This window comes from Eubalaena glacialis, chromosome 9 (genome assembly GCF_028564815.1).
Source record: "Eubalaena glacialis isolate mEubGla1 chromosome 9, mEubGla1.1.hap2.+ XY, whole genome shotgun sequence".
Lineage (NCBI taxonomy): Eukaryota > Metazoa > Chordata > Mammalia > Artiodactyla > Balaenidae > Eubalaena > Eubalaena glacialis.
Genome location: NC_083724.1, coordinates 51,295,430 through 51,322,104, shown reverse-complemented (window position 1 = coordinate 51,322,104; position 26,675 = coordinate 51,295,430). Strand labels below are relative to the sequence as shown.

The 26,675-nt window shown below is 41.9% G+C and overlaps 1 protein-coding gene across 4 annotated transcripts in view; it reads left to right on the top strand.

The window, feature by feature from the left end:
- TJP2 (tight junction protein 2) overlaps positions 1-26,675 on the top strand; it is a 134,267-nt gene that overhangs the window by 31,048 nt on the left and 76,544 nt on the right. The window contains exons 3-4 of one of the 4 annotated variants that reach the window (XM_061200357.1): positions 19,312-19,457; positions 19,784-19,925. The exons of 2 other annotated variants lie outside the window; for them this stretch is intronic. In XM_061200357.1, coding sequence (XP_061056340.1) covers positions 19,866-19,925 — 60 coding nt within the window. In that variant the 5' untranslated portion in view covers positions 19,312-19,457; positions 19,784-19,865. Of the gene's footprint in view, positions 1-19,300; positions 19,458-19,783; positions 19,926-26,675 lie in introns of those variants that run through there. One more of the 4 variants, XM_061200356.1, reaches the window with a different exon arrangement.

The following is a 26,675-nucleotide window of genomic DNA, read 5'->3' as shown; positions in this document are numbered from 1 at the left end:
ACAATACAACTCATTACACCATTTTACAGATGCAGAAATGGAAGCTTAGAGGGTTTAGATAAGCTGACCAAATCACACAACCATTGGGTCCAACCATGTAAACTTGCCGTTTTTATAGCTCAGAAACAGTTGAATAGTGGCAATGTCATACTTTAAACCTAAGAAGTAGCAGAACTGGGGCTTGTTGAAACCCAGGTCTGATTCACCTTGTGCTCTTTCACCCAGTGCTTCAATTTGTTTACTAGCTTTTCCTTTTTTTCTGCTGTTTCCTCATGGTTCACTGGGAAAAGCAGTGGTGTGGAGATCAGGATACCAACCCGCTAGCCTGTTTGTTTCTGGTTCTTGAGTTTCTGGATGAGATACTCTTACATTTCAGTTTTCTATACTGCCTGTTTAAGGAGAGAGGTCGGAAATTATTAGAGTATGTGAAATTTAAAATTCATTGCTAGTAAAATGTTAAATACCTATAAATACACAGGTTATCTGAGTATAGATGTTCTATTCTTTTTTATTTAAGAAGGGAATTACACCCCACCTTTTTTTTTTTTTAACATCTTTCTTGGAGTAAAATTGCTTTACAATGGTGTGTTAGTTTCTGCTGTATAACAAAGTGAATCAGCTATACATAAACATATATCCCCATATCTCCTCCCTCTTGTGTCTCCCTCCCACCTTCCCTATCCCACCCCTCTAGGTGGTCAAAAAGCACCGAGCTGATCTCCCTGTGCTATGTGGCTGCTTCCCACTAGCTATCTTTTTTTTTTTTTAACTTTGTGTTTTTTCTTTTTCTTTTTTTTTAAATTTTATTTTCTTTATTTATTTTTGACTGCGTTGGGTCTTTGTTTCTGTGCGAGGGCTTTCTCTAGTTGCGGCAAGTGGGGGCCACTCTTCATCACGGTGCGCGGGCCTCTCACTATCGCGGCCTCTCTTGTTGCGGAGCACGGGCTCCAGACACGCAGGCTCAGTAATTGTGGCTCATGGGCCCAGCTGCTCCGCAGCATGTGGGATCTTCCCGGACCAGGGCTCAAACCCGCGTCCCCTGTATTGGCAGGCAGACTCTCAACCACTGCGCCACCAGGGAAGCCCTAGCTATCTATTTTACATTTGGTAGTGTATATATGTCCATACCACTCTCTCACTTTGTCACAGCTTACCCTTCCCCCTCCCCGTGTCCTCAAGTCCATTCTCTACGTCTGCGTCTTTATTCCTGTGATGCCCCTAGGTTCATCAGAACCACTTTTTTTTTAGATTCCATATATGTGTGTTAGCATATGGTATTTGTTTTTCTCTTTCTGACTTACTTCACTCTGTATGACAGTCCCTAGGTCCATCCACCTCACTACAAATTACTCAATTTCCTTTCTTTTTATGGTGAGTAATATTCCATTGTATATATGTGCCACATCTTCTTTATCCATTCATCTGTCGATGGACACTTAGGTTGCTTCCATGGCCTGGCTATTGTAAATAGAGCTGCAATGAACATTGTGGTACATGACTCTTTTTGAATTATGGTTTTCTCAGGGTATATGCCCAGTAGTGGGATTGCTGGGTCGTATGGTAGTTCTATTTTTAGCTTCTTAGGAACCTCCATACTGTTCTCCATAGTGGCTGTGTCAATTTACATTCCCACCAACAGTGCAAGAGGGTTCCCTTTTCTCCACACCCTCTCCAGCATTTATTGTTTGTAGATTTTTTGATGATGCCCATTCTGACCAGTGTGAGGTGATACCTCATTGTAGTTTTGATTTGCATTTCTCTAATGATTAGTGATGTTGAGCATCCTTTCATTTGTTTGTTGGCAATCTGTATATCTTCTTTGGAGAAATGTCTATTAGGTCTTCTGCCCATTTTTGGATTGGGTTGTTTGTTTTTTTGATATTGAGCTGCGTGAGCTGCCTGTATATTTTGGAGATTAATCCTTTGTCAGTTGCTTTGTTGGCAAATATTTTCTCCCATTCTGAGGGTTGTCTTTTGGTCTTGTTTATGGTTTCCTTTGCTGTGCAAAAGCTTTTAAGCTTCATTAGGTCCCATTTGTTTATTTTGGTTTTTATTTCCACTACTCTAGGAGGTGGGTCAAAGAGGATCTTGCTGTGATTTATGTCATAGAGTGTTCTGCCTATGTTTTCCTCTAAGAGTTTCATAGTGTCTGGCCTTACATTTTGAGTTTATTTTTGTGTATGGTGTTAAGGAGTGTTCTAATTTCATTCTTTTACATGTAGCTGTCCAGTTTTCCCAGCACCACTTATTGAAGAGGCTGTCTCTTCTCCATTGTATATTCTTGCCTCCTTTATCAAAGATAAGGTGACCATATGTGTGTGAGTTTATCTCTGGGCTTTCTATCCTGTTGCATTGATCTATATTTCTGTTTTTGTGCCAGCACCGTACTGTCTTGATTACTGTAGCTTTATAGTATAGTCTGAAGTCAGGGAACCCGATCCCTCCAGCTCTGTTTTTCTTTCTCAAGATTGTTTTGGCTATTCAGGGTCTTTTGTGTTTCCATACAAATTGTGAACTGTTTTTGTTCTAGTTCTGTGAAAAATGCCATTGGTAATTTGATAGGGATTGCATTGAATCTGTAGATTGCTTTGGGTAGGAGAGTCATTTTCACAATGTTGATTCTTCCAATCCAAGAACATGGTATATCTCTCCATCTGTTGGTATCATCTTTAATTTCTTTCAACAGTGTCTTATAGTTTTCAGCATACAGGTCTTTTGTCTCCTTAGGAAGGTTTACTCCTAGGTATTTTATTCTTTTTGTTGCGATGGTAAATGGGAGTGTTTCCTTAATTTCTCTTTCAGATTTTTCATCATTAGTGTATAGGAATGCAAGATTTCTTTGCATTAATTTTGTATCCTTCTACTTTACCAAATCCATTGATTAGCTCTAGTAGTTTTCTGGTGGCATCTTTAGAATTCTCTATGTATACTATCATGTCATCTGCAAACAGTGACAGTTTTACTTCTTCTTTTCCAATTTGGATTCCTTTTATTTCTTTTTCTTCTCTGATTGCTGTGGCTAAAACTTCCAAAACTATGTTGAGTAATAGTGGTGAGAGTGGGCAACCTTGTCTTGTTCCTGATCTTAGTGGAAAGGGTTTCAGTTTTTCACCATTGAGAACGATGTTGGCTGTGGGTTTGTCATATATGGCCTTTATTATGTTGAGGGAAGTTCCCTTTATGCCTACTTTCTGGAGAGTTTTTATCATAAATTTGTCAAAAGCTTTTTCTGCATGTATTGAGTTGATCATATGGTTTTTCTTCTTCAACTTGTTAATATGGTTTATCACATTGATTGTTTTGCATATATTGAAGAATCCTTGCATTCCTGGGATAAACCCCACTTGATCATGGTGTATGATCCTTTTAATGTGCTGTTGGATTTTTTGTTAATATTTTGTTGAGGATTTTTGCATCTATGTTCATCAGTGATATTGGCCTGTAGTTTTTTTGTGACATCTTTGTCTGGTTTTGGTATCAGGGTGATGGTGGCCTCATAGAATGAATTTGGGAGTGTTCCTCCCTCTGCTATATTTTGGGAGAGTTTGAGAAGAATAGGTGTTAGCTCTTCTCTAAGTGTTTGATAGAATTCGCCTGTGAAGGCATCTGGTCCTGAGCTTTTGTTTGTTGGAAGATTTTTAATCACAGTTTCAACTTCAGTGCTTGTGATTGGTCTGTTTATATTTTCTATTTCTTCCTGGTTCAGTCTCTGGAGGTTGTGCTTTTCTAAGAATTTGTCCATTTCTTCCCGGTTGTCCATTTTATTGGCATAGAGTTGCTTGTAGTAATCTCTCATGATCGTTTGTATTTCTGCAGTGTCAGTTGTTACTTCTCCTTTTTCATTTCTAATTCTATTGATTTGAGTCTTCTCCATTTTTTTCTTGATGATTCTGGCTAGTGGTTTATCAATTTTGTTTATCTTCTCAAAGAACCAGCTTTTAGTTTTATTGATCTTAGCTATTGTTTCCTTCATTTCTTTTTCATTTATTTCTGATCTGATCTTTATGATTTCTTTCCTTCTGCTAACTTTGGGGTTTTTTTTGTTCTTCTTTCTCTAATTGCTTTAGGTGTAAGGTTAGGTTGTTTATTTGAGATGTTTCTTGTTTCTTGAGGTAGGATTATATTGCTATAAACTTCCCTCTTAGAACTGCTTTTGCTGCATCCCATAGGTTTTGGGTTGTCGTGTTTTCATTGTCATTTGTTTCTAGGTATTTTTTGATGTCCTCTTTGATTTCTTCAGTGATCTCTTGGTTATTTAGTAGTATACTGTTTAGCCTCCATGTGTTTGTATTTTTTACATATTTTTTTCCTGTAATTGCTATCTAGTCTCATAGCGTTGTGGTCGGAAAAGATACTTGATACAATTTCAATTTTCTTAAATTTACCAAGGCTTGATTTGTGACCCAAGATATGATCTTTCCTGGAGAATGTTCCATGAGCACTTGAGAAGAAACTGTATTCTGTTGTTTTTGGATGGAATGTCCTATAAATATCAGTTAAGTCCATCTTGTTTAATGTATCATTTAAAGCTTGTGTTTCCTTATTTATTTTCATTTTGGATGATCTGTGCATTGGTGAAAGTGGGGTGTTAAAGTCTCCTACTATGATTGTGTTACTGTCGATTTCCCCTTTTATGGCTGTTAGTATTTGCCTTATGTATTGAGGTGCTCCTATGTGGGGTGCATAAATATTTACAATTGTTATATCTTCTTCTTGAATCGATCCCTTGATCATTATGTAGTGTCCTTCTTTGTCTCTTGTAATAGACTTTATTTTAAAGTCTCTTTTGTCTGATATGAGAATTGCTACTCCAGCTTTCTTTTGATTTCCATTTGCATGGAATATCTTTTTCCATCCCCTCACTTTCAGTCTGTACGTGTCCCTAGGTCTGAAGTGGGTTTCTTGTAGACAGCATATATACGGGTCTTGTTTTTGTATCCATTCAGCCAGTCTGTGTTTTGGTTGGAGCATTTAATTCATTTACATTTGAGGTAGTTATCGATATGTGTGTTCCTATTACCATTTTCTTAGTTGTTTTGGGTTTGTTATTGTAGGTCTTTTCCTTCTCTTGTGCTTCCTGCCTAGAGAAGTTCCTTAAGCATTTGTTGTAGAGCTGGTTTGGTGGTGCCGAATTCTCTTAGCTTTTGCTTGTCTGTAAATGTTTTAATTTCTCCGTCAAATCTGAATGAGATCCTTGCTGGGTAGAGTAATCTTGGTTGTAGGTTTTTCTCTTTCATCACTTTAAATATGTCCTTTCACTCCCTTCTGGCTTGCAGAGTTTCTGCTGAAAGATCAGCTGTTAACCTTATGGGGATTCCCTTGTATGTTATTTGTTGTTTTTCCCTTGCTGCTTTTAATATTTTTTCTTTGTATTTAATTTTTGATAGTTTGATTAATATGTGTCTTGGTGTGTTTCTCCTTGGATTTATCCTGTATGGGACTCTCTGTGCTTCCTGGACTTGATTGACTATTTCCTTTCCCATATTAGGGAAGTTTTCAACTATAATCTCTTCAAATATTTTCCCTTTCTTTCTTTTCCCAGTCCCTTTCTTTTTCTCTTTTTCTTCTGGGACCACTATAATTCGAATGTTGGTGCGTTCAATGTTTTCCCGGAGGTCTGTGAGACTGTCCTAGATTCTTTTCATTCCTTTTTCTTTATTCTGCTCTGTGGTAGTTATTTCCACTATTTTATCTTCCAGGTTACTTATCCGTTCTTCTGCCTCAGTTATTCTGCTATTGATTCCTTCTAGAGAATTTTTAATTTCGTTTATTTTGTTGTTCATCACTGTTTGTTTCCTCTTTAGTTCTTCTAGGTCCTTGTTAAACGTTTCTTATATTTTCTCCGTTCTGTTTCCAAGATTTTGGCTATCTTTACTCTCATTGCTCTGAATTCTTTTTCAGGTAGACTGCCTATTTCCTCTTTATTTGTTTGGTCTGGTGGGTTTTTACCTTGCTCTTTCATCTGCTCTGTATTTCTCTGTCTTCTTATTTTGCTTTACTTACTGTGTTTGGGGTCTCCTTTTCAGAGGCTGCATGTTCGTAGTTCCTGTTGTTTTTGGTGTCTGCCCTCAGTGAGTAAGGTTGGTTCAGTGGGTTGTGTAGGCTTCCTGGTGGAGGGGACTGGTGCCTGTGTTCTGGTGGATGAGGCTAGATCTTGTCTTTCTGGTGGGCAGGACCACGTCCGGTGGTGTGTTTTGGGGTGTCTGTGAACTTATTATGATTTTAGGCAGACTCTCTGCTAATGGGTGGGGTTGTGTTCCTGTCTTGCTAGTTGTTTGGCATAGGGTGTCCAGCACTGTAGCTTGCTGGTCGTTGAGTGGAGCTGGGTCTTAGCATTGAAATGGAGATCTCTGGGATAGCTTTCACCATTTGATATTACATGGGGCCGGGAGGTCTCTGGTGGTCCAATGTCGTGAACTGGGCTCTCCCACCTCAGAGGCTCAGGCCTGACACCTGGCTCAAGCACAAAAACTGTCAGCCACCCGCCTGGTTGGCGGGAGGAGTCTTGGTAAAAAGCAGATTCTGGGGAATTCCCTGGCAGTCCAGTGGTTAAGACTCCGCGCTTTCACTGCAGGGGGCACGAGTTCGATCCCTGGTTGGGGAACTGTGGCAGGCACCTGACACTTGAGAGAGCAGAAGGGTTTAAAGTCAGAAGAACTGGATGAAGTGATGCCTCAGTCACTTGCTGGTTGTGGAACCCAGGCACAGCCCAAATCTCCCTCAGCCTGTTTCTCACATTAATGGAAGTTTGGAAGAAGTTGATTCCAGTCCTCATGGATGAGTTTGACGGGTTCAAGACTTCAGTGGAGGAAGTACCTCCACTCAGCCCCAGGGCTGTTCCAACGTTGTCGGGCTCTGCCTGTCACTCATGGCTGGTGCACCTCCTTCCCGGCCCTCAGCTGACCTGGAAGCAGACACGAGATGTTCTATTCTTAATTTCCTTCTCAAACCAGCCTAAATGTTTTAAGCAACGTGTTAGTCCTGCACTTGTATTATAAATACATTTTCTTGGAATTATTTCAGCATTCAGGGATTCGGGCAACTTAATTGTCTAGCTATAGAGATTTCAGACAAATAGTTTTGTCAGTACCCAAAGAATAATTCCGTATTTTCTTCTCTAAGTATTTAGAATGAAAGAGCATTGCTCCAAATATGTAGAAACAAAGACTTTGTCATTTTAGGAATTTAAGCAAACTTTCATCGTGAGAAATTGGTGTACCCTTGAAGTGGAAGAAAAATAAAAATAAGAAGTGTTTATTTTTACTTTTGAATGTGTTAGTTATAGTCTACCATGTTTTCCAAACAAAAATTAGAGTGCCTGGTTCACTTATGAATCGGCAAGACAGACTGGTGGCCATTGGCCTATCTCTGGAAATCTGAGATGTCTGGACATTTTAAATATAGCACATAGATGAGTAATATTCCATCTAGGTTCTGAAACATAAATTTAATTATACTCCTGCATGTTTTAGAGAGCCCAGAACCCAAGAATTCAAAGATGACTACAGGCTTGTGAACCCAGAGCCCCACCTCTCTCTTACTTTTCACAGCCACATTTCTTAAAAGGAGTCTCTGTACTTACCACCCTTTTTCCTCCCCACCACCTGCCTCTCTCTTCAGCACTTCATCCTCCATCTATTCCAGACACTCAGGGATCCAGTAACTGGCTTCAGGTATCCTCTAGGCTAAGCACAGCACTGCCTAAGGAAATTTTCATGGACAAGGGCTCTTCCGTGGCTGAGATATGCAATTGAATTTTCAATCAGCAGTTACATTGTGTGTGTGTGTGCTGCCTTTATTGGGCCCCTGGTGCTGTGGCTGTGTGGGGAAGGCTGGAGTAAGCTTATTTTATGATTCCCATTATAATAAAATAATGCAATTAGCTTCTGGTTGGGAGGAGTGTCATCACTGGAGCCCTGATTTTGGTACTTCACATTTTCATTAGTTCAGTGGTTGGTGACGGTGATTTTCAGTTCAGCCAAAATTTTGATTCATTTAGAAGTAATCTGATTGTAGGGCGAGGTTAGACAAAATACCCTGGACAGGAATTCCCCCACCTAATCCTAATTTTATTGATATTTGAAAAAATTTATTGAGTTTTGAAAAAATATACACGATTATTTGATTATAATTATTATTCATATTTGACATTGATATTTGCAATATAATTATTGATAGTCAAAAAATCAAAATAATTATATATGTATGATTATTTTTAGTTCAGATCTTAAGTCTGGTAACTAAAATAACTGTGGCAACACATTTTGAAAGAGGCTTCATAATACATTAAAGTTAAATTTGTCTCTTCTGATGGCTTTAGCTCAGTAGAATACATATGGCAAGATTAGAAAAAGAATCAAAATACTTTAGCAAGTGGAGGATGGCTCCAGCAAAGGCAGAACTAGATCAGGGAGAGAGAAGATAGGTAAAAAATGAAATGTCATTGGGAAGAATAGCTATTGGGCTGGCCAAAAAGTTCGTTCGGGTCATGCCCAGCGTACAAAAATCCGAACGAACTTTTTGGCCAGCCCAATGAAACTTTATGTGATTTAGTGTACAGAATATAAATCTCAGAGAGCTTTGAATCTCTTGGAAATAAATCTAGATTGATTTGTTTAAAAACTTAGATAATAACTTTGGAGGCAGGAAAAGCTGAAAGCCCCCCACGTTCCTGAAATTGAATGAAAGATTTCACTCTTATGTTAACCTTGCCCTCATGGCCCAGATGAGCAAAAAATTTGATGTACTTTCTATGTACATAATTTTATTCATTACGGCCCCCCACCCTGCTTGCTTCTCTCCATTACTCTAGGAATGTGGGAAATTACCTTGATGCAGTCTTAGCCTCCAAGGACACTGCCAGGCAAGTTCTCCCAGAGATTATGAGACAGAAACGCTCAGACACCAGAGTCAGGTGTTGCAGTCACACGATTTACTCAGTTTGAAAACATGCAGTGAGAAGCAAGGGGAAAAGATTCGAACACTTTAACATAGTTAGGTTAGGATATTAATAGGGTGAAAGGTCCATACTCTGGAACCTATGCTTGCAATCTTTATATGTCCTTTCTCTGTGCGGTGTCAGCTTTCCCCAGTGATGGTGTGGTCACAAAAACCAGACCTGTGGTTGAACAAGGGGTCTTAGCAGATAAAAGGTGTCTGAAGCCAGCCTAGACTTGCTCCATCGGAGGGATGCAGGGCAAGTATACCTGGCCAATAGCTGTAGCTCACTAGTAATTTGTCTGCGTTTTGGGGCAGAGTATACATGGGGCCAGAATTGGACATAATGGGTGTCACCAATGGGTAATCAATTTAGGATGATTTAGCTGTCAATCTGGAGGCAACGTGAGCTGGGCTTTATTATGTATCATTAATATTTTATTAGATAGGGAATATTTATTATTAACAATAATATAAAGTTATAAAAATATATTATTACATTATATTATATCTAAATAAATACAATTGTAAATTAGATATTATTACATTTATTAATATTTTATTCAATATGAATATTTACGATTTACTTTGTCCTTCCATCAGAACTCTTCTATTTATAAGTAACATTCTTATTTGTTTCATTCTTTTCATCTATATTTAACATAAAAAAACACTCCATTTATTTTGTTTTTTAACATATCTTACACGTTACTAACATACTATGTACACTATACACATCTTTTTAAAAAAAAAAATTTTATTTATTTAGGCTGCACCATGTCTTAGTTGCATGCGGACTTCTTAGTTGTAGCGTGCGAACTCTTAGTTGCGGCATGCATGTGGGATCTACTTCCCTGACCAGGGATCAAACCTGGGCCCCCTGCATTGGGATCGTGGAGTCTTACCCACTGGACCACCAGGGAAGTCCTGTACACTATACACATCTTATGAATTGTGCCTGAGTCTTACAAACTACTTGCTTTCTCATTGTCTATGGAAAATCTTAGGAGTTTCATCCATCTGATTTTTACTTTGTCCTCTATACCAGTTTTTAAAAGAATTTTCAAGTATTTATTCAGCAAATTATGGTATATTCATACAAATGGAATATTACGCAGCTAGAAAAATGATAATATAGATCTATATTGCCATGAAAAAATTAGTCAAACAATATTCCTATGTAGAAATAACAGGTAGCAAAAGAGCGTGTCTAGTATAGTCCCAGGTGTATAATGTTATGTATGATATCTACATGCTTACCTGTGCATGGAGGTACCTGGAAGGATGCTCATCCAATTATTAACAGTAGTTTGCTCTGGATGATGACACTTTAGTTGCATTTTACTGTTTTTTGTGTGATCTACTGTATGGTTTGTGTAAATAAACAAGTATCATTTATTTAAAAATAACTGAAATCCAAACATATGTGTATATACAGATACGTATGCAAATCAACATACCAAGAGGATTATAAGATCAGACCCTTTCTTTTGTAAACCAAAGACGTTTTGCAAGTAGAGAATTATTTTCTGACCTTCGAAATGTTTTACCTCCCTTCGAAATGGTAACCTTCCTGTCTTGGGTCAGAGAATTGTAACAATGTCCCTTTAGCAGAATGTCCTAAACCTCCCTGATGATAAGACTCAGCCTGGTGGGTACCTGCTAAAAATGTAAATTTCCCCAAGGCCCTTCTCAGATCCACTGAATCAGTATCTCAGGGAGGGACCTGGGATGCCTCAGGTGATTCTTATCATCAGGAAAATTTGGGAAGCTGTTCTTATAGAAACAAATGCTACGAGCCATGTTTCAAGCTTTATCGAATGCCTCTTGGAAGTGCCCAGCTTCCTTTGTTTTAAGAGGCCTGCACTGTTTTGCGTGGCTGCCCTGGAAAACTGTTTGCAGCTTTTTTCTAAGGCCCCTTTCAGGTCTGAGGATTCTTTGACAGTCAAGGAGACACTTCAACAATTTCAATCTGTGTCTATCAGGGTACTGAGTTCTTAGGGCTAGAGGATTCTGGTGATAATTTTTTTAAAAGAAATTCAGGTGTTGCCAGGGACCCCTCTGGTCTCCCTGGAGGACTTGTGTATCACGTGGACAGTCCCCTGGGCCTCTCTCACCTTAGATTCCCTCCCTTGCATGGGAGATGAGGGCATTTTTCCTTAAAAAGGAAAATTATTACCTTATTAAAGTGTTTTTCTTAAGGAACTTATTCTGGGAGAGGGACCGCTGGAATTCTTAGCACCAGAATCATATTTGAATTGAGAATTCTAATTCCTGGCTCACTAGCTGGAGTCAAACGACATTTGTGGCATTTACCTTTCTAATATTGTACAGGAAGATTTTCACAAATATTCCTCAGCATTGTTTGTTCAGTTGTTGTGTCAGCAAAACCCCTCTTAAGTTCTGTTAAAAGGAGCCAAAAGGAAAACAACAATAATAACAACCAAAGACCTACCTCTACCCCAACCCTGTGCAATTGTTTTATTGCTGTAGAGGCAATGAACTGAGGGGCCGGAGAGCAGTGATGAGAATGGGCTTTGAGTCCAGAAGGTCTGGAGTGTTACCCACCATCTACTCGGTGATGACCTTGGGCAAGCTGTTTTCCTCCAGGAAGTTCGGTTTCCTCATCTTAAAGTAGGGCAATAATACCAAATATAGAGGCGCGATGGGAGGATTTACATTAAATGAGTTAAAATAGTGTTTGAAAGATTTGCGGCACACAATGTGCATTTAATCAATTACTTTCTATCCAGGTTTTTTTTGTTTTTTAATGGAGGGTTAACAAGCGGCACCTGTCCCTGAAGAGTGTGGATTTTATATACTCTGCAATGTAAATAGTAATAAAATAATTTAAAAAAATGTCAAAACGCAGAGCACAGTGCCTCTAGGACCCAGGGCACCTTGCCAGGAGGGGAGGGTTCCCCCACAGGCAGAGCGCTCTCTCTAGCAAGGTCTGTCCAGATGAGACCATACCCCAGAAAGTGCTTCTAGGATCTCCAGGTTTGGAGTTGGATTATGCTCTATCTCAACTCCCTGTTAATCAGGCTGAGTACACCTTGCCTTGCCTGCCAGCCTGAGCACACCCAGACCAGCCCCATAAGTCTCCTGGAAGCCTGCCCATTGACAGCCTTGCACCCCAAGGTCAGCCCAGACCACAGCCACCTCCTTCCAGCCAGAACTCCCCCCGTAACACCAGTCTGGGGCCTCCTCAGACTTATAAGCCATGCAGCTGACTCTGAGTTGCACAGCTAATTCTTTTGACAACTTTGTGGCCAGGTGAACCCACTGCCGATTTCTTACACAGGGCGGGGCGGGTATGGGGGATGCTGGGGTTTGGAGTTTGTGCCACTGGCAGGGAGAAGAGAGGCGAATAGAAGGCAGCATCCATTTAGAACTGAGGACTTTCTCTCCCCGTTAAGTCTGATTCCTGATGTTTTCATCCTTTTTGCTCTTACTCTAACACCTTTTCATTGTAGTGATGATAGCAGCAATGCCAACATGTTACCAATGGTGGTAATAATGTTGATGATGATGATGTTTAAAAAGAGGGGGGCCTTTCTTGGGCTGTTCTCCCTTCCTGCTGTTGCTCCTCTCTGGTCTTCACTTCCCCTAAACAAACCCGCTCCCGCCCCTCCCCACCCCCCCCACCCCCCACCCCCACCCCCGCACCCCCCCCACCCCGCTTTCACACCCCTGCACTGGGCTCTCTGAAACTCTTTTTTTTTTTTTTTTCCATACGTATAATTCAGTTTATTATCCATACTTTGGTCGTGGGTTTTATAATAGAGCACATAATCATGATGGAGCACACAATCCTTAACCCTAGCATAATTTCTCAAATACATATATTTGCCAAATTACATAACCATATGTATATTCTCATAGGTATAGCTATATATGTATGTGTGTGTGAAAAATCAGTTTAAGTATAGGTGAAGATTGCAATAGAGAAATAGCTTATTCAAAGGAATTTAATGATGGAATACAAATAATTCATGTAGAAAATAAATTCCTTTTAAGTATGTGAGGTCACCTACATTTTATAAAATGAAAAGATTTTCAAGGATTTATTGAGCTAAGTTCAGGAGAATTGCCTTTCTCCTTGCCAGGCCCTAAATAAATGAAGAGGTTAGTTTTTATAAATGAGTGAGCAAAAGGTCCAGAACTCTATAGAGACATCAGTCAGAAAGATTTTTCAAAAAAGTTCCCTTTTTTTTCTGACTCAACATAACATTGAAAAATGATTATACCTTACCCAGACCAATTTTTTCAGTCTTCTCTGAGTGTTCTTTCTCCTTGAAGAGTTTCAAAGGTTCAAGCTAAGCTTACAGCTCCATGATGGGAGTCAGAATGTGGCTTGTCTCCCTGGAAACCACCTGGTCACTGCTGCCTTTCCTTGAGGTGCCTGCCTGGCCTCCTGCTCTACAGGCAACACAGTGGAGAACCGTCAGAGGTTCAACCAGAGAAGCAATGCCAGGACGAGAGATGCACATTAAAAGAATTATTGCAAGGAACTGGCTTGAGCGTTGGTGAGAGTTGGCTAGACAAGTTCAAAATCCAAAGGAGAGGCTGGAATTCTTGGGCATGAGTGGAAACTGTCATCCACAGGTGAGATTTCTTCTTTACCAGGGAAGCCTAGGCAAGGATTCTAGAGGCCTTTCACCTGATTGAATCAGGTCCACCCAGATTATCTAAGATCATTGCTCTCTCATGTTTGGCTTTTATGTATCATAAACAGGTAAGAGATGATAATCTCCCTTACTTAGAGTCAGCTGGCTATGAATTTTAATCACATTTTAAAATTACCTTCATAGCAACACCTGGATTAGTATTTGATTGAAACTGCTGACTGTAACTTAGCCAAATTCACACAGCCAAAGACCATCACATCACAATGATGATATACTGTTAACAGCTTTTCTTTTCTCATTTGGGGCACCCAAAGGCAAATGCTCTTATGAGTTGGTGCAGGATCAAGATACTAAGGACAGTCTCATACTTCATGGTGGTTTCCTTTTTACCCCTGTTTCTATAGCTGAACCTTGTCTTCCTGTGTATCCATAGTAACAATTCTACCAATTCCATTTATTCACAAATGGAAGAAACATTGCCAGGAATTTTTGCCACTGGCACAGAAGAGTTCTTATAGAAAATATTGCTTTATAAGTTAGTTGATAATTTTGTCATATTGCTTAAAATATAAAATATAGTTTCATGGTTTAGAATATTTTATGTAATAATTGTTAAAAAGATGGAATATTATAGGTAAATATGAAACATCTTTAAATCATAAAAGTCTGTACTCTTTTGGGGGATATTTATATTATTATAACACTTTTACATGGATAGGGTAGAAGTTAAATTAACTAATGTTTTCACCTAATATACTATACTATTATATCATAATATTCTTTAGTTTTGAATATAAGACTATAGTCTATCTACAAAGAAAATAAACATTTTTGTTGAAATATTCAATTGAAGACACTTTTGGGAGAGAAATTAGTATAAAAATCATATTGTAGGGGGAAACATTCATCACAGGCTTGATTCACAGTAAATGAAACACTCAGCTGGACTCCACCTCCTTGCTTTAATTTAGACTTGGCTTTCTCCTGAGGGCATTGCTTCCTGATAACCACCTCAAGGGATGCTTCGTACTTTAGATGGAAAGAGAAATCTAAGCAGGAGCTGGCTCTGTGGTCCAGGCAGAGAAGCTCCAACAAAGGCTCTGGGGCAGGAATGAGCTTGGCAGGGTCTCAAGAGCAACAACTACAAAGAAAGGCCAGTGTAGCGCCAGGAAGTGAGGTTGGGAATCTGCAGCCTGAGCTGTGCTCGAAGAAGGCAGCAGGGTCCACTCATATAGGACTTGGAGGCTGCCTTAGCGCAGGCTGCTATAACAGAACACCACAGAAAGGGTGGCTTAAACAGACATTTACTTCTCACAGTTCTGGTGGCTGAGAAGTCCAAGATCAAGGTGCTGGCAGACTTGGTTCTTAGTGAGGGCCCTCTTCCTGGCTTGTGGACGGCCACCTTCTCTCTGTGTGCTTACAGGGCCATTCCTAGGTGCACGCACATGGAGTTAACAAACTTTGAAAGTGAGCGAGAGTAACATTAAATAACGAAATGTGAAGGCATGAGGGGCAGAGCAAAACTTTGAATGCCTCTCTCCTGGATGTTCTTTTAGGGGCTGTGGGTGGCTGCTTGTGGAAGAAGGAGTCCTTTAAGTGAATATGCACAGTTATTGGTATGGTCCTTTGATTTGGAAAGTTAAGGGGATGCCCGCCCTTGTCTCCTGAAAAGTGCCCTTCCCTCAGGCAGAGTTTTAACTGCCAGCACTTCAGTCGTACATGTACTTGAGCAATTCTTGTGCCTTGTCATCGTTTGTTTACATGTCTTTCTCTTCATGCTGTGAGCAAGCCCCCTGTTTTATATTGCCTTTATCTTCTGTATACCTACCCCAGGGTACATGCTAGGCATTCAAGAAACGCATATTGAAGGAGAGTGTCTTTATAATTCTAATCTGCCATCCAGTGTACAGGCCAACTAAATTGCTCAGTTAGCGTGGAACTTTTCATGTCAGGTTCCTTTGCTCCCATTTAATGATACTTTATAATCATGTTGCAAATACGTATGTAAGTGCATGTGTGTGTGTGTGTGTGTGTGTGTATCCCCGAATCTTAACATTCTTGAGGAAATCTGATTAAAAGTGTTTAGTTTATTATATTTATTTGAGGTCTTCTGACTATAATTTAAGGATCTTACACTGTAATACATAATGACAAGTGTTGAAAAATTATCTATTGCCCAAACAATAACTACAATTTAAAAAGAAAAATACACACAATCCTATCCATTCATCAAACCATGTTCTCATATACTTTCCAATTCCTTTCTTTTCTTTTGTAATTTCTTTGTTATTGCCATCAGGATATATATATATATATATTTTTTTTTTGGCTGCACTGCATGGCTTGCGGGATCTTAGTTCCCCAACCAAGGATCAAACCCGTGCCCCTTGTAATGGAAGCGTGGAGTCTTAACCACTGGACTGCCAGGGAAGTCCCAGACTTCTTTATATAATTTTAAATGATGGCTTGCTACGCCAATTAAGTTGATTTGCTCTAATTTAATAGCCCTCCATCCTTGGACATTGATGGTTTCCATCTTGTGTTATTATAAATAGGCATACAATGAAGTGCTGTCCCACCTCCCAGTCACCCTCTGCCATCTAACCTCCAGTCCCATCTTGCCATTGAAACAGCACCGGCCAGGGTGAGCAGTGGTCCTCTTCCTGGTGAACGTCTTCTGTTCTTATCTTAGTTGAACTCCTCGAAGTTCCATGTTGGCTATTCTTCCCTTCTTGAAGTTCATTCTTCTCTTGACTTCTTGGACACCCTGCTCCAGAGGATTTTTTCCTTCCCCTTCTGGCAGTTCCTCTTTTATCTCTACTCTGAGGATTTAAGCTTGCCCCTTAAATATTGGCATTCTCAGGGATGGGTTCTATCCATATTCTTCTCCTGCCTCAGTCTTCATCACTTCTCTGAATAGTCTCATTATCTCCCATGACTTCAGCTTTCTTGATACATTGGCGATTTCCAAATCTCTTCCTCCACCTCAAATCTCTCTACCCAAACACTCATCAATACCTGGCATATAGTAGATACTTGAACATCTCCACCTGGAGAACTCATAGTCCTCAAAACTCAATCAGTCCTTAGTCGAATTCACCATCCTTCCTCAAGCCCCTCTCAAAATCTGCTCCCACTCCTGTGTTTCTTATTTTGGCAAAAGGCACCGTCATCTATTTAGTTAAGCCGGAAACGTAAGAGTCACTGTAGACTCCCTTCCCTCTTCCTTCCCTCGCATGTGATCAGGCAGGCACCCAATCTGCTGATTACACTTCCTTAATTTCTCTTGAAGTGGCTCCTTTTGTCTAACTTCATAGCCACATCATCTCTCACCTGCATTCCCACAAAAATCCTTTTTTTTTTTTTTTGCTCGTCTTGTCATTCTTACTGATGCCCCTCCCCACAACTGCCACCCAACTCATCCATCTTCCAAGAAGCTGATGGAGTGATCTTTATAAAATGCCAGTCTAATCCCACTTCTATTGTGTCACAGTAGAACACTGTCCCTGCTTGCCTGGACAGCCTTACTTCCTGGCACCTCAAGAGCAAGCCCATGGTCTTCCTTCCTTGTTTCTCCACTTGTTATTTATCGCCTTCACCTGGAAAGCTCTTGCCCCTCTTTTTGTCTCACAAACTCATTCCTACCTGTCCTTTAGAATGTGTAAGCTACCTCATTTCTGGAAAGCCTTCCCTAAACTCCATACCCCTAGTCTGGTGAGGAACACCTCTCCTGAAAGCCCCCAGACTACCCTGAGTCTGCCAGCAATGTCAACACTTACGTGGTTTCTTATAGTTTACTGATTGTCTACTACAATAAACTGAACTCTCTGACGATAGAGCCTAAGTCTTTTATGAGGGGGTTCTGACTTGACAGAAGGTGTTTGGTAATTATTTGTTGGATAGAAGTTCTTCAGAGAAAAAAATTCTAGGAGTGGGGTTGACATGTGCAAGCCCTCATGTGAAAAATACGTACTACTATAACTTGTTTTTCCAAAGAGTTGCATTGATTTATACCACCACCAGCAATGCTACTGTATCAATTGAATCACTTTTTTTCAACATCTATCTGAGTCAGAACTATGTATTGTGCCAGAATATTCGTATTTCTACTGTAAAAGTATGTCATCATTTGGAGTAGTGTGATGCAATAGAACTTTCTGCAGCGATGGAAATATTCTATATCTACACTGTCCAATGTAACCACTAGCCACATGTGGCTACTGATTGAGCACTGGAAATGTGACTAAAAAACTGAATTTTTTGTTTCCTTTAATTTTAGTTAATTTTTAAAAATAAATTTATCTATTTTATTTATTTATTTTTGGCTGCATTGGGTCTTCGTTGCTGTGTGCAGGCTTTCTCTACTTGCGGCGAGTGGGGGCTACTCTTTCTTGCGGTGCGCGGGCTTCTCATTGCAGTGGCTTCTCTTGTTGTGGAGCTCAGGCTCTAGGCGCGTGGGCCTCAGCAGTTGTGGCACACGGGCTCAGTAGTTGTGGCTCGCGGGCTCTAGAGTGCAGGCTCAGTAGCTGTGGCGCATGGGGGGCTCAGTTGCTCTGCGGCATGTGGGATCTTCCCAGACCAGGGCTCGAACCCATGTCCCCTGCATTGGCAGGCGGATTCTTAACCACTGCGCCACCAGGGAAGCCCTAATTTTAGTTAATTTAAATTTAAATGTATTCAATACTCACTTGTGGCAAGTGGTTTTCATATTGGACAGTGGGACTCGAGAGAGAAAAAGGAAATCATTCAGCAGATATAATTGCTCCATTCTGGGTTCCTTTGTTCCTTTTTAAATGCTTAGTGGTGTAAGCTCATGTCACTAAGGTGTGACCAGTTCACAAATGCTGCCATTGTTATTATTTGTCCGCACTGCCTAATTTGGGAAACATTTTTTTTAAATGGCGCTTTCATCAGGAGAGTAACACCTTACATCAGGAATACAGCCAAAACGTCTAATTCTGGAGACTTGAAGGAAAATGGGAAATGTTACAGTGCTTTTTATTCAGAGGCAGGCACTTAGCCATTCCAAAGGAGGCCAGAAGCCTAGCACTTTCAGAGAGGCATCTGCTGTACTTGTTTTTCCACATAAACTGCCAAACTTGTTTTGATTAGGCAGGAAGTGAAGCAACTTTTCAGGGAGAGAGCCCGGCATCTGTATCTTGTCAGCTGGTCAGATAAGACCTTTTACCTTTTACCTTCTTGTGAGTCTAGGCCGAGTTTCGCTTTTCAACTTAAGAGCAGGATGGGCCATACTTTTTTCTCTTACAACATGGTTTCCTTAAGATTTCAAATCCAAGATTGTATTTTTAATCAGTGTACCTGTTTTGATTCTCCAAATAATTTACATGCCCTTAAAATTAGGAAACGTTTATTTATCGTGCACAATTCTTTGTACATAGAGGACTCTAAAACGAATAAATGTACTGAGTTGAATTCGATCAATCCTGCCTGATAAGCATTTGTGACCTACTTTTTTTAAAAAAGCCTTTGAAAAGCTGGTGATGGGAGAGGAGTTTTAATCTCTTTACTGGAGTTATAGGAAATGTGCCAAAGAGATCACCTGGAGTATATTTTTCTCAAAAGTCGTGTTTTAAACGTAGGGGTACAGTGTGTGTGTGTGTGTGTGTGTGTGTGTGTGTGTGTGTGTGTGTCCTCTAGGCAGGACAGAAAAAACTTCTCGGTTCCTTTTGGAAGAGAACTCGGAAGGAGGTTCTGCAAACCTCTCCAAAAAGGGTTCGTACAGGATGCGCACGCGACCGTGAGGGAAGAACCCGTGGACAAACAGGCCGCCCAGTGCTCACTGCTGCACGCAAACTTGCAGCGCTCCCCCGGCGGGCGCCCGGAGCCGGACCGGCTACTCCCAGAGCTCGCCGCGGAGCGAACCATCAGGTCCGCCGGTGGGGGGGTTGGGTGTCGGGGCCGCGGGACGCTCTGTCCTCGGGGTCCCCCTGCTGCTGCCGCCCTCTTTCGTCCCCGGCCGGGAGTCGCGCGTGACACGGCCCTCTGCGGGGACCTCGAGGGCGCGGCGCCGGCGAACCCTCCCCTGGGTCGCGCGGGGGTGGTAGCGGCCCATTTGAGAGTTTCGCGGGCCAGGCGGCGGGCGCAGAGGCGCTGCCTCGGGCCGGGGGCGGGCCGACGCCGCGCTGAGGGGGGAGGGACAAAGGGGTGGGTTCCCGCGGGCCGGCACCTGGCTAAAACCCGGCTGCGGGTCGGAGGACTGACGTGCCGCCGGGAGGAGGAGGAGGAGAAGGAACCGGGCCCAGGACCTGCGCGCCCACGCGGGACCCGCGCCCGAAGATGCCGGTGCGAGGAGATCGCGGGTTTCCACCTCGGCGGGAGATGTCAGGTTGGCTCCAAGTAAGTGCCCTCTTGCGTCCCGCTTGGTTGGGAGAAGGCTCGCGAGGACGGGGCATGGGAGCGCGTGGTGGGCTTCCCAGATGCGCATTAGGTGGCTGGGATTCTCCCATCCGGTGGTGGGGTTGAGGGCAGGGAGTAGGTTTCACCGGACAGGGGTGGTGGCTCGTGGCCTCCAGGGCTCCTGGATCCTTTTCTCTGTTCTCTAAAGTCACTTGATTTCAGGTTAAGTCGCGAGTAGGGAAGACTGTCTTGAACTCTGTCTTGGATTGCTGCTACTTCGGAGGCATCTCGTTGTTCCTGTTGTGTCGCCTGCCCTATGCCTTTGTGTTTTCCTTCTCTGTTTCAAACCGCACTCTCTACTTGATGCAAAATTACAGGCGTGTGTGCGTGAGACAAACTGACAGCTCTCTGGAGACCAGAATCCTCTCTTTCCCTTTTAATCAGTTGCCTCTGCAATATAAGTAAAAGTTATTTGCAGTAGGGAATGGATATGTACTCTGGTATTATCTTACCTGTCACCAGTTCCTTTTCTTTTATGTCTTCATTTGTAAAGTTTCTGCCTTACACAGTAGTTTATTTTAAGTTATAAATAATCAGGGTTTTGACTACAGGGTTTTAACATTCTTGAAATGTGGATGAACTTGGGAGTGAATACTCCAGGGCTTAGTAATGGAAAGGAATACAGCCTCCCACCTCTATTTTAGCTTCAGTTCTTAGGCAGCGCTGCTTCCTTGGCAGCTGTCTGGCCTCAGTAATGGTTGTGGTTTCCCAGCAGTTCCCAGCGTAGACTCATCCCATCCTAGAAATTGCCCTCCCTCCCTCCCTCCCTCAGCTAGGGGAATCCCAGCAGAGAAGACGCCCTTTTCCTCAGATCTCTAGGTGGTCTGTGCTGGGTGTGCTGGCAGTCACCCTGGGAGAACAGGTCCACCTGTGTCAGGATTATTCCTGGGAGAGACAGTCTACACGCAAACCTTGGAAGTGGACCATTTTCATTTTAAGTGAGGAGTAACTAGTAGTGATTGCATTTGTGGCAAAGTGCCATTTAATATCTTGCCTGAGAGAATGAAATATGGTTATTCAATAAATTTTTCATGAACAACTTCACTGTGGGGAATACAAATGTTAAGAGTGTGCCTCTACCACACTGTCTTGTTGGGGAAGAATGCAAATAATTAAGACTCTGATGCATTCCAATTAGAAGCATGAACAGGATACTGTAGTTTCCCCTCTCCGGGGAGACGAGAGAAGGAGGGTGCTTTACTAAGGCAACGGTGGCTTTTGAGGTGTTTCTTGAGCTTTTTCAGAGCTGCTGTCAGAGATTGATGAAGGGAGATTGTTTTCCCCCTGAGCTGCTGCTGCAGCTTTTTCAGGACCACGCAGCTAATGACTTAATGAGCACCCACGTGTGCCGGTCCACTGTGAGCAGGTGGGGTAGAAGATAAGCAAGACTCAACTTCTGCCGTCAAGAGTCTGTTCGAGCTGAAAATTTTAGATGTTTTTTAAGACTCTGCAGACTCTCTCTGCTGGGATACCTGCGGCTTAAGGAGGGAGTATGCGATACAGATGCACACTCTGCAATACAGAAATGCAACAAAGTGTGGGTTTGTTCCGTGCACACTCCCTTCAGGGTTTCTTTTTGGGAAGAAAGTTTGCCATTTGAACAGATACCTCACAGGGTAAGCCAATCTAGAAAATGGGGCTAATAACACGTCTCATAAGGCGAGGACTGAGCGAAATGACATAGGGTGCCTGGCTAGTGGATGCTAAGTAGACAGTAGCTAGTATAGTCATCCCTCAGTATCCTGGGATGGGGGTAAGAATGGTTCCGGGACCCCCCTCGGATACCAAAATCCAAGGATGCTCAAAGTCCTTTATATAAAATGGTGTAGTATTTTCCTATAACCTAGGGGCATCCTCCTGTACACTTTAAATCCTCTCTAGGTTACTGACAGTACCGATACAATGTAAATATTATGGAAATAGTTGTAAATACAATGTAAATGCTGTGTAAATAGTTGCTGGTGTGTGGCAAAGTCAAGTTTTGCTTTTTGGAACTTTCTGGAATTTTTTTCCCCCCCTGTATATTTTTGATCCACAGTTGGTTGAATCCTTGGATATGGAGGGCCAACTGTAATAACCAAAACAGGTGCTGAAAACTCTTAAGTGCTGGGCTCCGGGTTACTGAGCACAAATAGGAGGTGCCAGGTATGTTAGGGCAGTTGCTGAGGGAAAGAGCAAGAGATGCTCACACTCTCTTGAAAGGCTTTAAATGCCAGGAAGAGAACTTTGAGAAAAAGGAAAAAAAAGTCACAGAAATCCCTAGTGTATTAATGACTTGACTTTTCCTATAAAGAAGTGAACCAGTTTCCCAGTAAACAGGGCTACCCCCACACACCCTACACAGGGAATATTACTCTTTTGGGGGCTCTCATATGCTTAAGACCCCAAATTTTTTAGCATCACCCCCTGGGGAGTTCCATTTGCAAGGGTTTCTGCCTACATTTGTTTAACTTTTAATCTGATTCTTTGTACATTGACGAAAGGTCACAGCCAGGCATTGCTCTTATGCTGGAGAAGTGCCTGGGAATTCGAGGGAGATGATTAAATCCCTACCGTGACTTTTGAGCTTAGCAAGGTTTTCTCTTCTGAAGAAGGCTTTCTTTTTAGGAGACAGAGAAGTTTTTGAAACTAGGCAGGGCCACTGTAGTCCTGTGTACTGTCATATGTTCTGTAGTTAGAAGTTATGCAGATTTGGCAAGGGTGTGGCATGAGGAGTGGGAGGGGCTGGTGGGGTGAAGACTCAGGAAGGGTTAGTAATCACGCTGAAATTTCAACATACCTCTACCAAGAATATGAGCCATCCGGGAATTCCTTGCCTAATCCCTAAAACAAATCCCATTGAGGAGTTGTGGCTGCAGATTAGCTTATCGAGGTTGAGAGCTGACACCCTATAAAATGCCTCATTGATCAGACTCTAAGCAGTAATCGGGGCCAACATGTGCTGGCTGGAATGGCCTTTGACTAGCCAGCCTTGGTATTGAGAGGCATTTTCCATTGAAAATTGGGTGGGTGCGGCAGAATGATTATCTCACGTGTTTTACTGAGTGTTTCTTCATCCTAAATCCAAGGGGCAGGGTCAGAAACATACAGTCAGACAGAGGTCAGATTCAACACCTATTTAGTGGGTTAAAAACGTCGATGTTTTACATGGGCTTTTTTTTTTTTAACTTAATTCATTTATTTATTTTTGGCTGTGTTGGATCTTCGTTGCTACGCACGGGCTTTCCCTAGTTGCGGCGAGAGGGGACTGTTCTTCACTGGGCTGCACGGGCTTTTCATTGCGGTGGCTTCTCTTGTTGCAGAGCACAGGCTCTAGGCACGTGGGCTTCAGTAGTTGTGGTGCGCAGGCTCAGTAGTTGCGGCTCACGGGCTTACTTGCTTCACGGCATGTGGGATCCTCCCGGACGAGGGCTCGAACCTGTGTCCCCTGCATTGGCAGGCAGATTCTTAACCACTGTGCCACCAGGGAAGTCCCTACATGGGCTTTTTTAAGGTTAAAAAAGAAATGTTCCCTAAAATGATTTAGAACCTACTTCGTCCCCACAGGAATTTTTATGACGACCCTTGTGAGAGAAAGCTCGTATAGCTAGCAAATTTATGAGGGTCTGAGGTGGTATTCCCATTTAAAATTTTGCAAAAACTGTATAACAGCAATGGAGAAAAGTTATCAGGCACTCAGTCCTAACATCCAGTATTGGCAATAGCTAGTTCCAGGTTTGAAGGTTACCTAGGAAAGCAGTCGATTAACTTTGTACACTGCCTATGGCACAGCGTGAGGAAGAGAGTTCTGAGTTGGAAAGTACCTGCTTCCGCTTTTGCAACTTGATTAGGAAATGCCCTTCTTGGAACTTAGCGTCTGACTGCTAGAGCCTGGGCAGGCCTGCCTGGGCCTTCCCATGACGGTGACTGTTTCATTAGGGTTTTTTAAGGGGGCTCGCGCCTCCATCATCCAAAGCTGTGTCAGTCTCGATAACCTGTGAACTCAAAAGGGAGACTCAGGACTGTCATATTGAAAAAATGCCTATTAAATTAAACATTTTCTCTGCCTTTTTTGCTGTCTTCAAAACAGTGTTGTTTCCAACGTGTGCTGTGCAGACAGATTTACAGGTGGCACAGGGAGGGACATAGCCCATTCTTTAATTACTGTGCATGACCCTTGTAGTTCAGGACTAAAAAACATAAAGCCGGTCACCAAACTCATTTATTTCATGGATAGATTGCTTAGAATGAGGCAAAAATAAGTATTAAATAAAACGGTGAGTTCGATTTAAGAAAAATAGTAAATTATCAGGATGAGTGGTATGAGAATAAGGCAAAAATTGTGAAGACAGCCCTTGAAATCTGAGATTTGGAAAATACTCTTAAAATATGAGTGTGACGTTTAGGTATGGAGAGCTAGGTGTACCTCAACCACACCTTCAGGAAAGTCGGACACAGAATGGCCCAGAAAAGCCAGGAGAGTTGAATTTGATGGACTTTGTTTCTTAATGTGTGCATCTTGCTCTTGTCCACCCAGTTTTCTTTTCTGTTGGCTGCAGACAGTGTATTCGTGAAGCTATTTAATGTCTTCCCTAAGTCTCATTCCTTTCTTTGCTTCCCGCAAGCCATTCTGCAATTTTAAGGTCTGTTGGTGTGACATTTGTGGTAGGATAGAGTGAAAAGGGGGGAAATGCTTTGGCACTCCTGGGGGACATCACTCTGTTACCAAGTGCATCTCAGTCACCATCCGTCAGCGCCTAAGAATACAGAGACCCAGGCAGCCTCACATGTAATGCATCTAACTCTTTAAGAATGGAGCTTTTATTGGGTCTGCAAAATAGGCTTTAACAAGGATGGTTGTAGGAATTGGAAGTCTTGAGGTAGGAAAAAAGAAACCCTGCCGTGACCTGGAGAAATGAGCAATTGAAGTTCATGTTCATGATAGGTGAATAAAACCACAATAGAAAACACTGCTTCAGTCAGCAAAATCCCTAATTGTGTGTGTGTGCACACTCTTTATGAGAAGTCCTAGGCCTTCAATTAGTAACTTGAGTCATTTAAAATCAGTACAGATATTTCTTTAGTGCCTCTGCCAGATGGTTAAAGTTAAATCAGGTCTTTAACCTTAAAAACATAATGTAGCTTTTCTTAGTCACTTATACACCATTGTGTGTTGCAAACCATAGCAGTATAAATTTCTGTAATAATGAATGTTTATTTTAACTTTCAAACTAAATATTTAGCCTGATTAGAATATTCATAGATTATAGGTTCTATTTGTGTTTCTCTTCCCCCATCATTGTGTGTGAGTGTTGAGGGGTTGGAGAGTTTGGAGGGAGGCAGGAATGGTAGTAGTGGTGAAAGACTCTTGATAGATCCTTTGAGAGTAAAATATTTGTTGGGTGTTACACAGGAAGCTCTACTGACCCCAGAATTTCAAATTATACCATTAATCATGGCAAAGACTTCATGTCACATCCTTGAATACAAATGTTTACTGAATTTTACCCATATGCATATGTAAACATGGATTTCAGAGTTAATGTGATAATTATTATTTGTATTGTAGACTTTACTCAGCCGTATGAAATATATACATTATGTTCACAAGAGAAAATGACATCATCTTTGAAAACTTCAATTATAGTATGCTTCATCTGACAGACACCCTATATAAGCATGGGACTAAATATATAGCTATATATTTATAGTTAGTGACAATATAGTTAGTGACAAGTCAGAGGCATTTAGAGAGAATATATGTAATACATTGTGGGAGAGAATTATTGGGATAGTTTGCTGGTCGGTAAGAGTTTTTAGGCTGTAATTAATAGATAATGATTAGAATCCAGTTGTATCTTTTTTCTTTTTTTGGGGGGGGAGCGGTGCTGTGCCACACAGCTTGTGGGATCTTTGGACCCTGGACCCCCTGCAGTGGAAGCCTGGAGTCCTAACCACTGGACAGCCAGGGAATCCCAGAATCCAGTTGTATCTTTGCCATTGTATGTGTTAGAAAAACCTTTGATAGAGATGAGAGAACACTGCAGATACTCTAGACTTTGTCACTTAGTTGAAGGTGAACCCGGGAAATAATGCATTCTAGTCATCAGTAGGATTTACTGAACTCCTCTTCTAAGACTTGTAGCTTCTTAGACCTTTGTTCTTCCGAGGAGGAAATAATGTTCCAAGTGTAGCTATTTGTTTCCATTCGCTGAGAGCCATTTCTTATAAGGGAAGTGTTCCAAGTCCTAGGCTGTGGGGTTCCTTCTCTGCCTCCTCTTGCCCGGAGCACCTGAGAGCCTACGTGGCGGGGAGGAGGGGTAATGTACCTGTGAGAGGCAAGTAGCCTGTTCTCAATCCTAGGAAGGCTGTTCCCAAATATACCTAGCAAAGCAGAATGAAATTCTTTGAAGGAGTTAGTATTAGCAAAACTCATCGGGACTTCCCTGGTGGCGCAGTGGTTAAGAATCTGCCTGCCAATGCAGGGGACGCAGGTTCGAGCCCTGATCCGGGAAGATCCCACATGCCGCGGAGCAACTAAGCCCGTGCGCCGTAACTACTGAGCCTGCGCTCTAGAGCCCGTGAGCCACAACTACTGAAGCCCACGCGCCTAGAGCCCGTGCTCCGCAACAAGAGAAGCACTGCAATGAGAGGCCCGTGCACCGCAACGAAGAGTAGCCCCCGCTCCCCGCAGCTAGAGAAAGACCATGC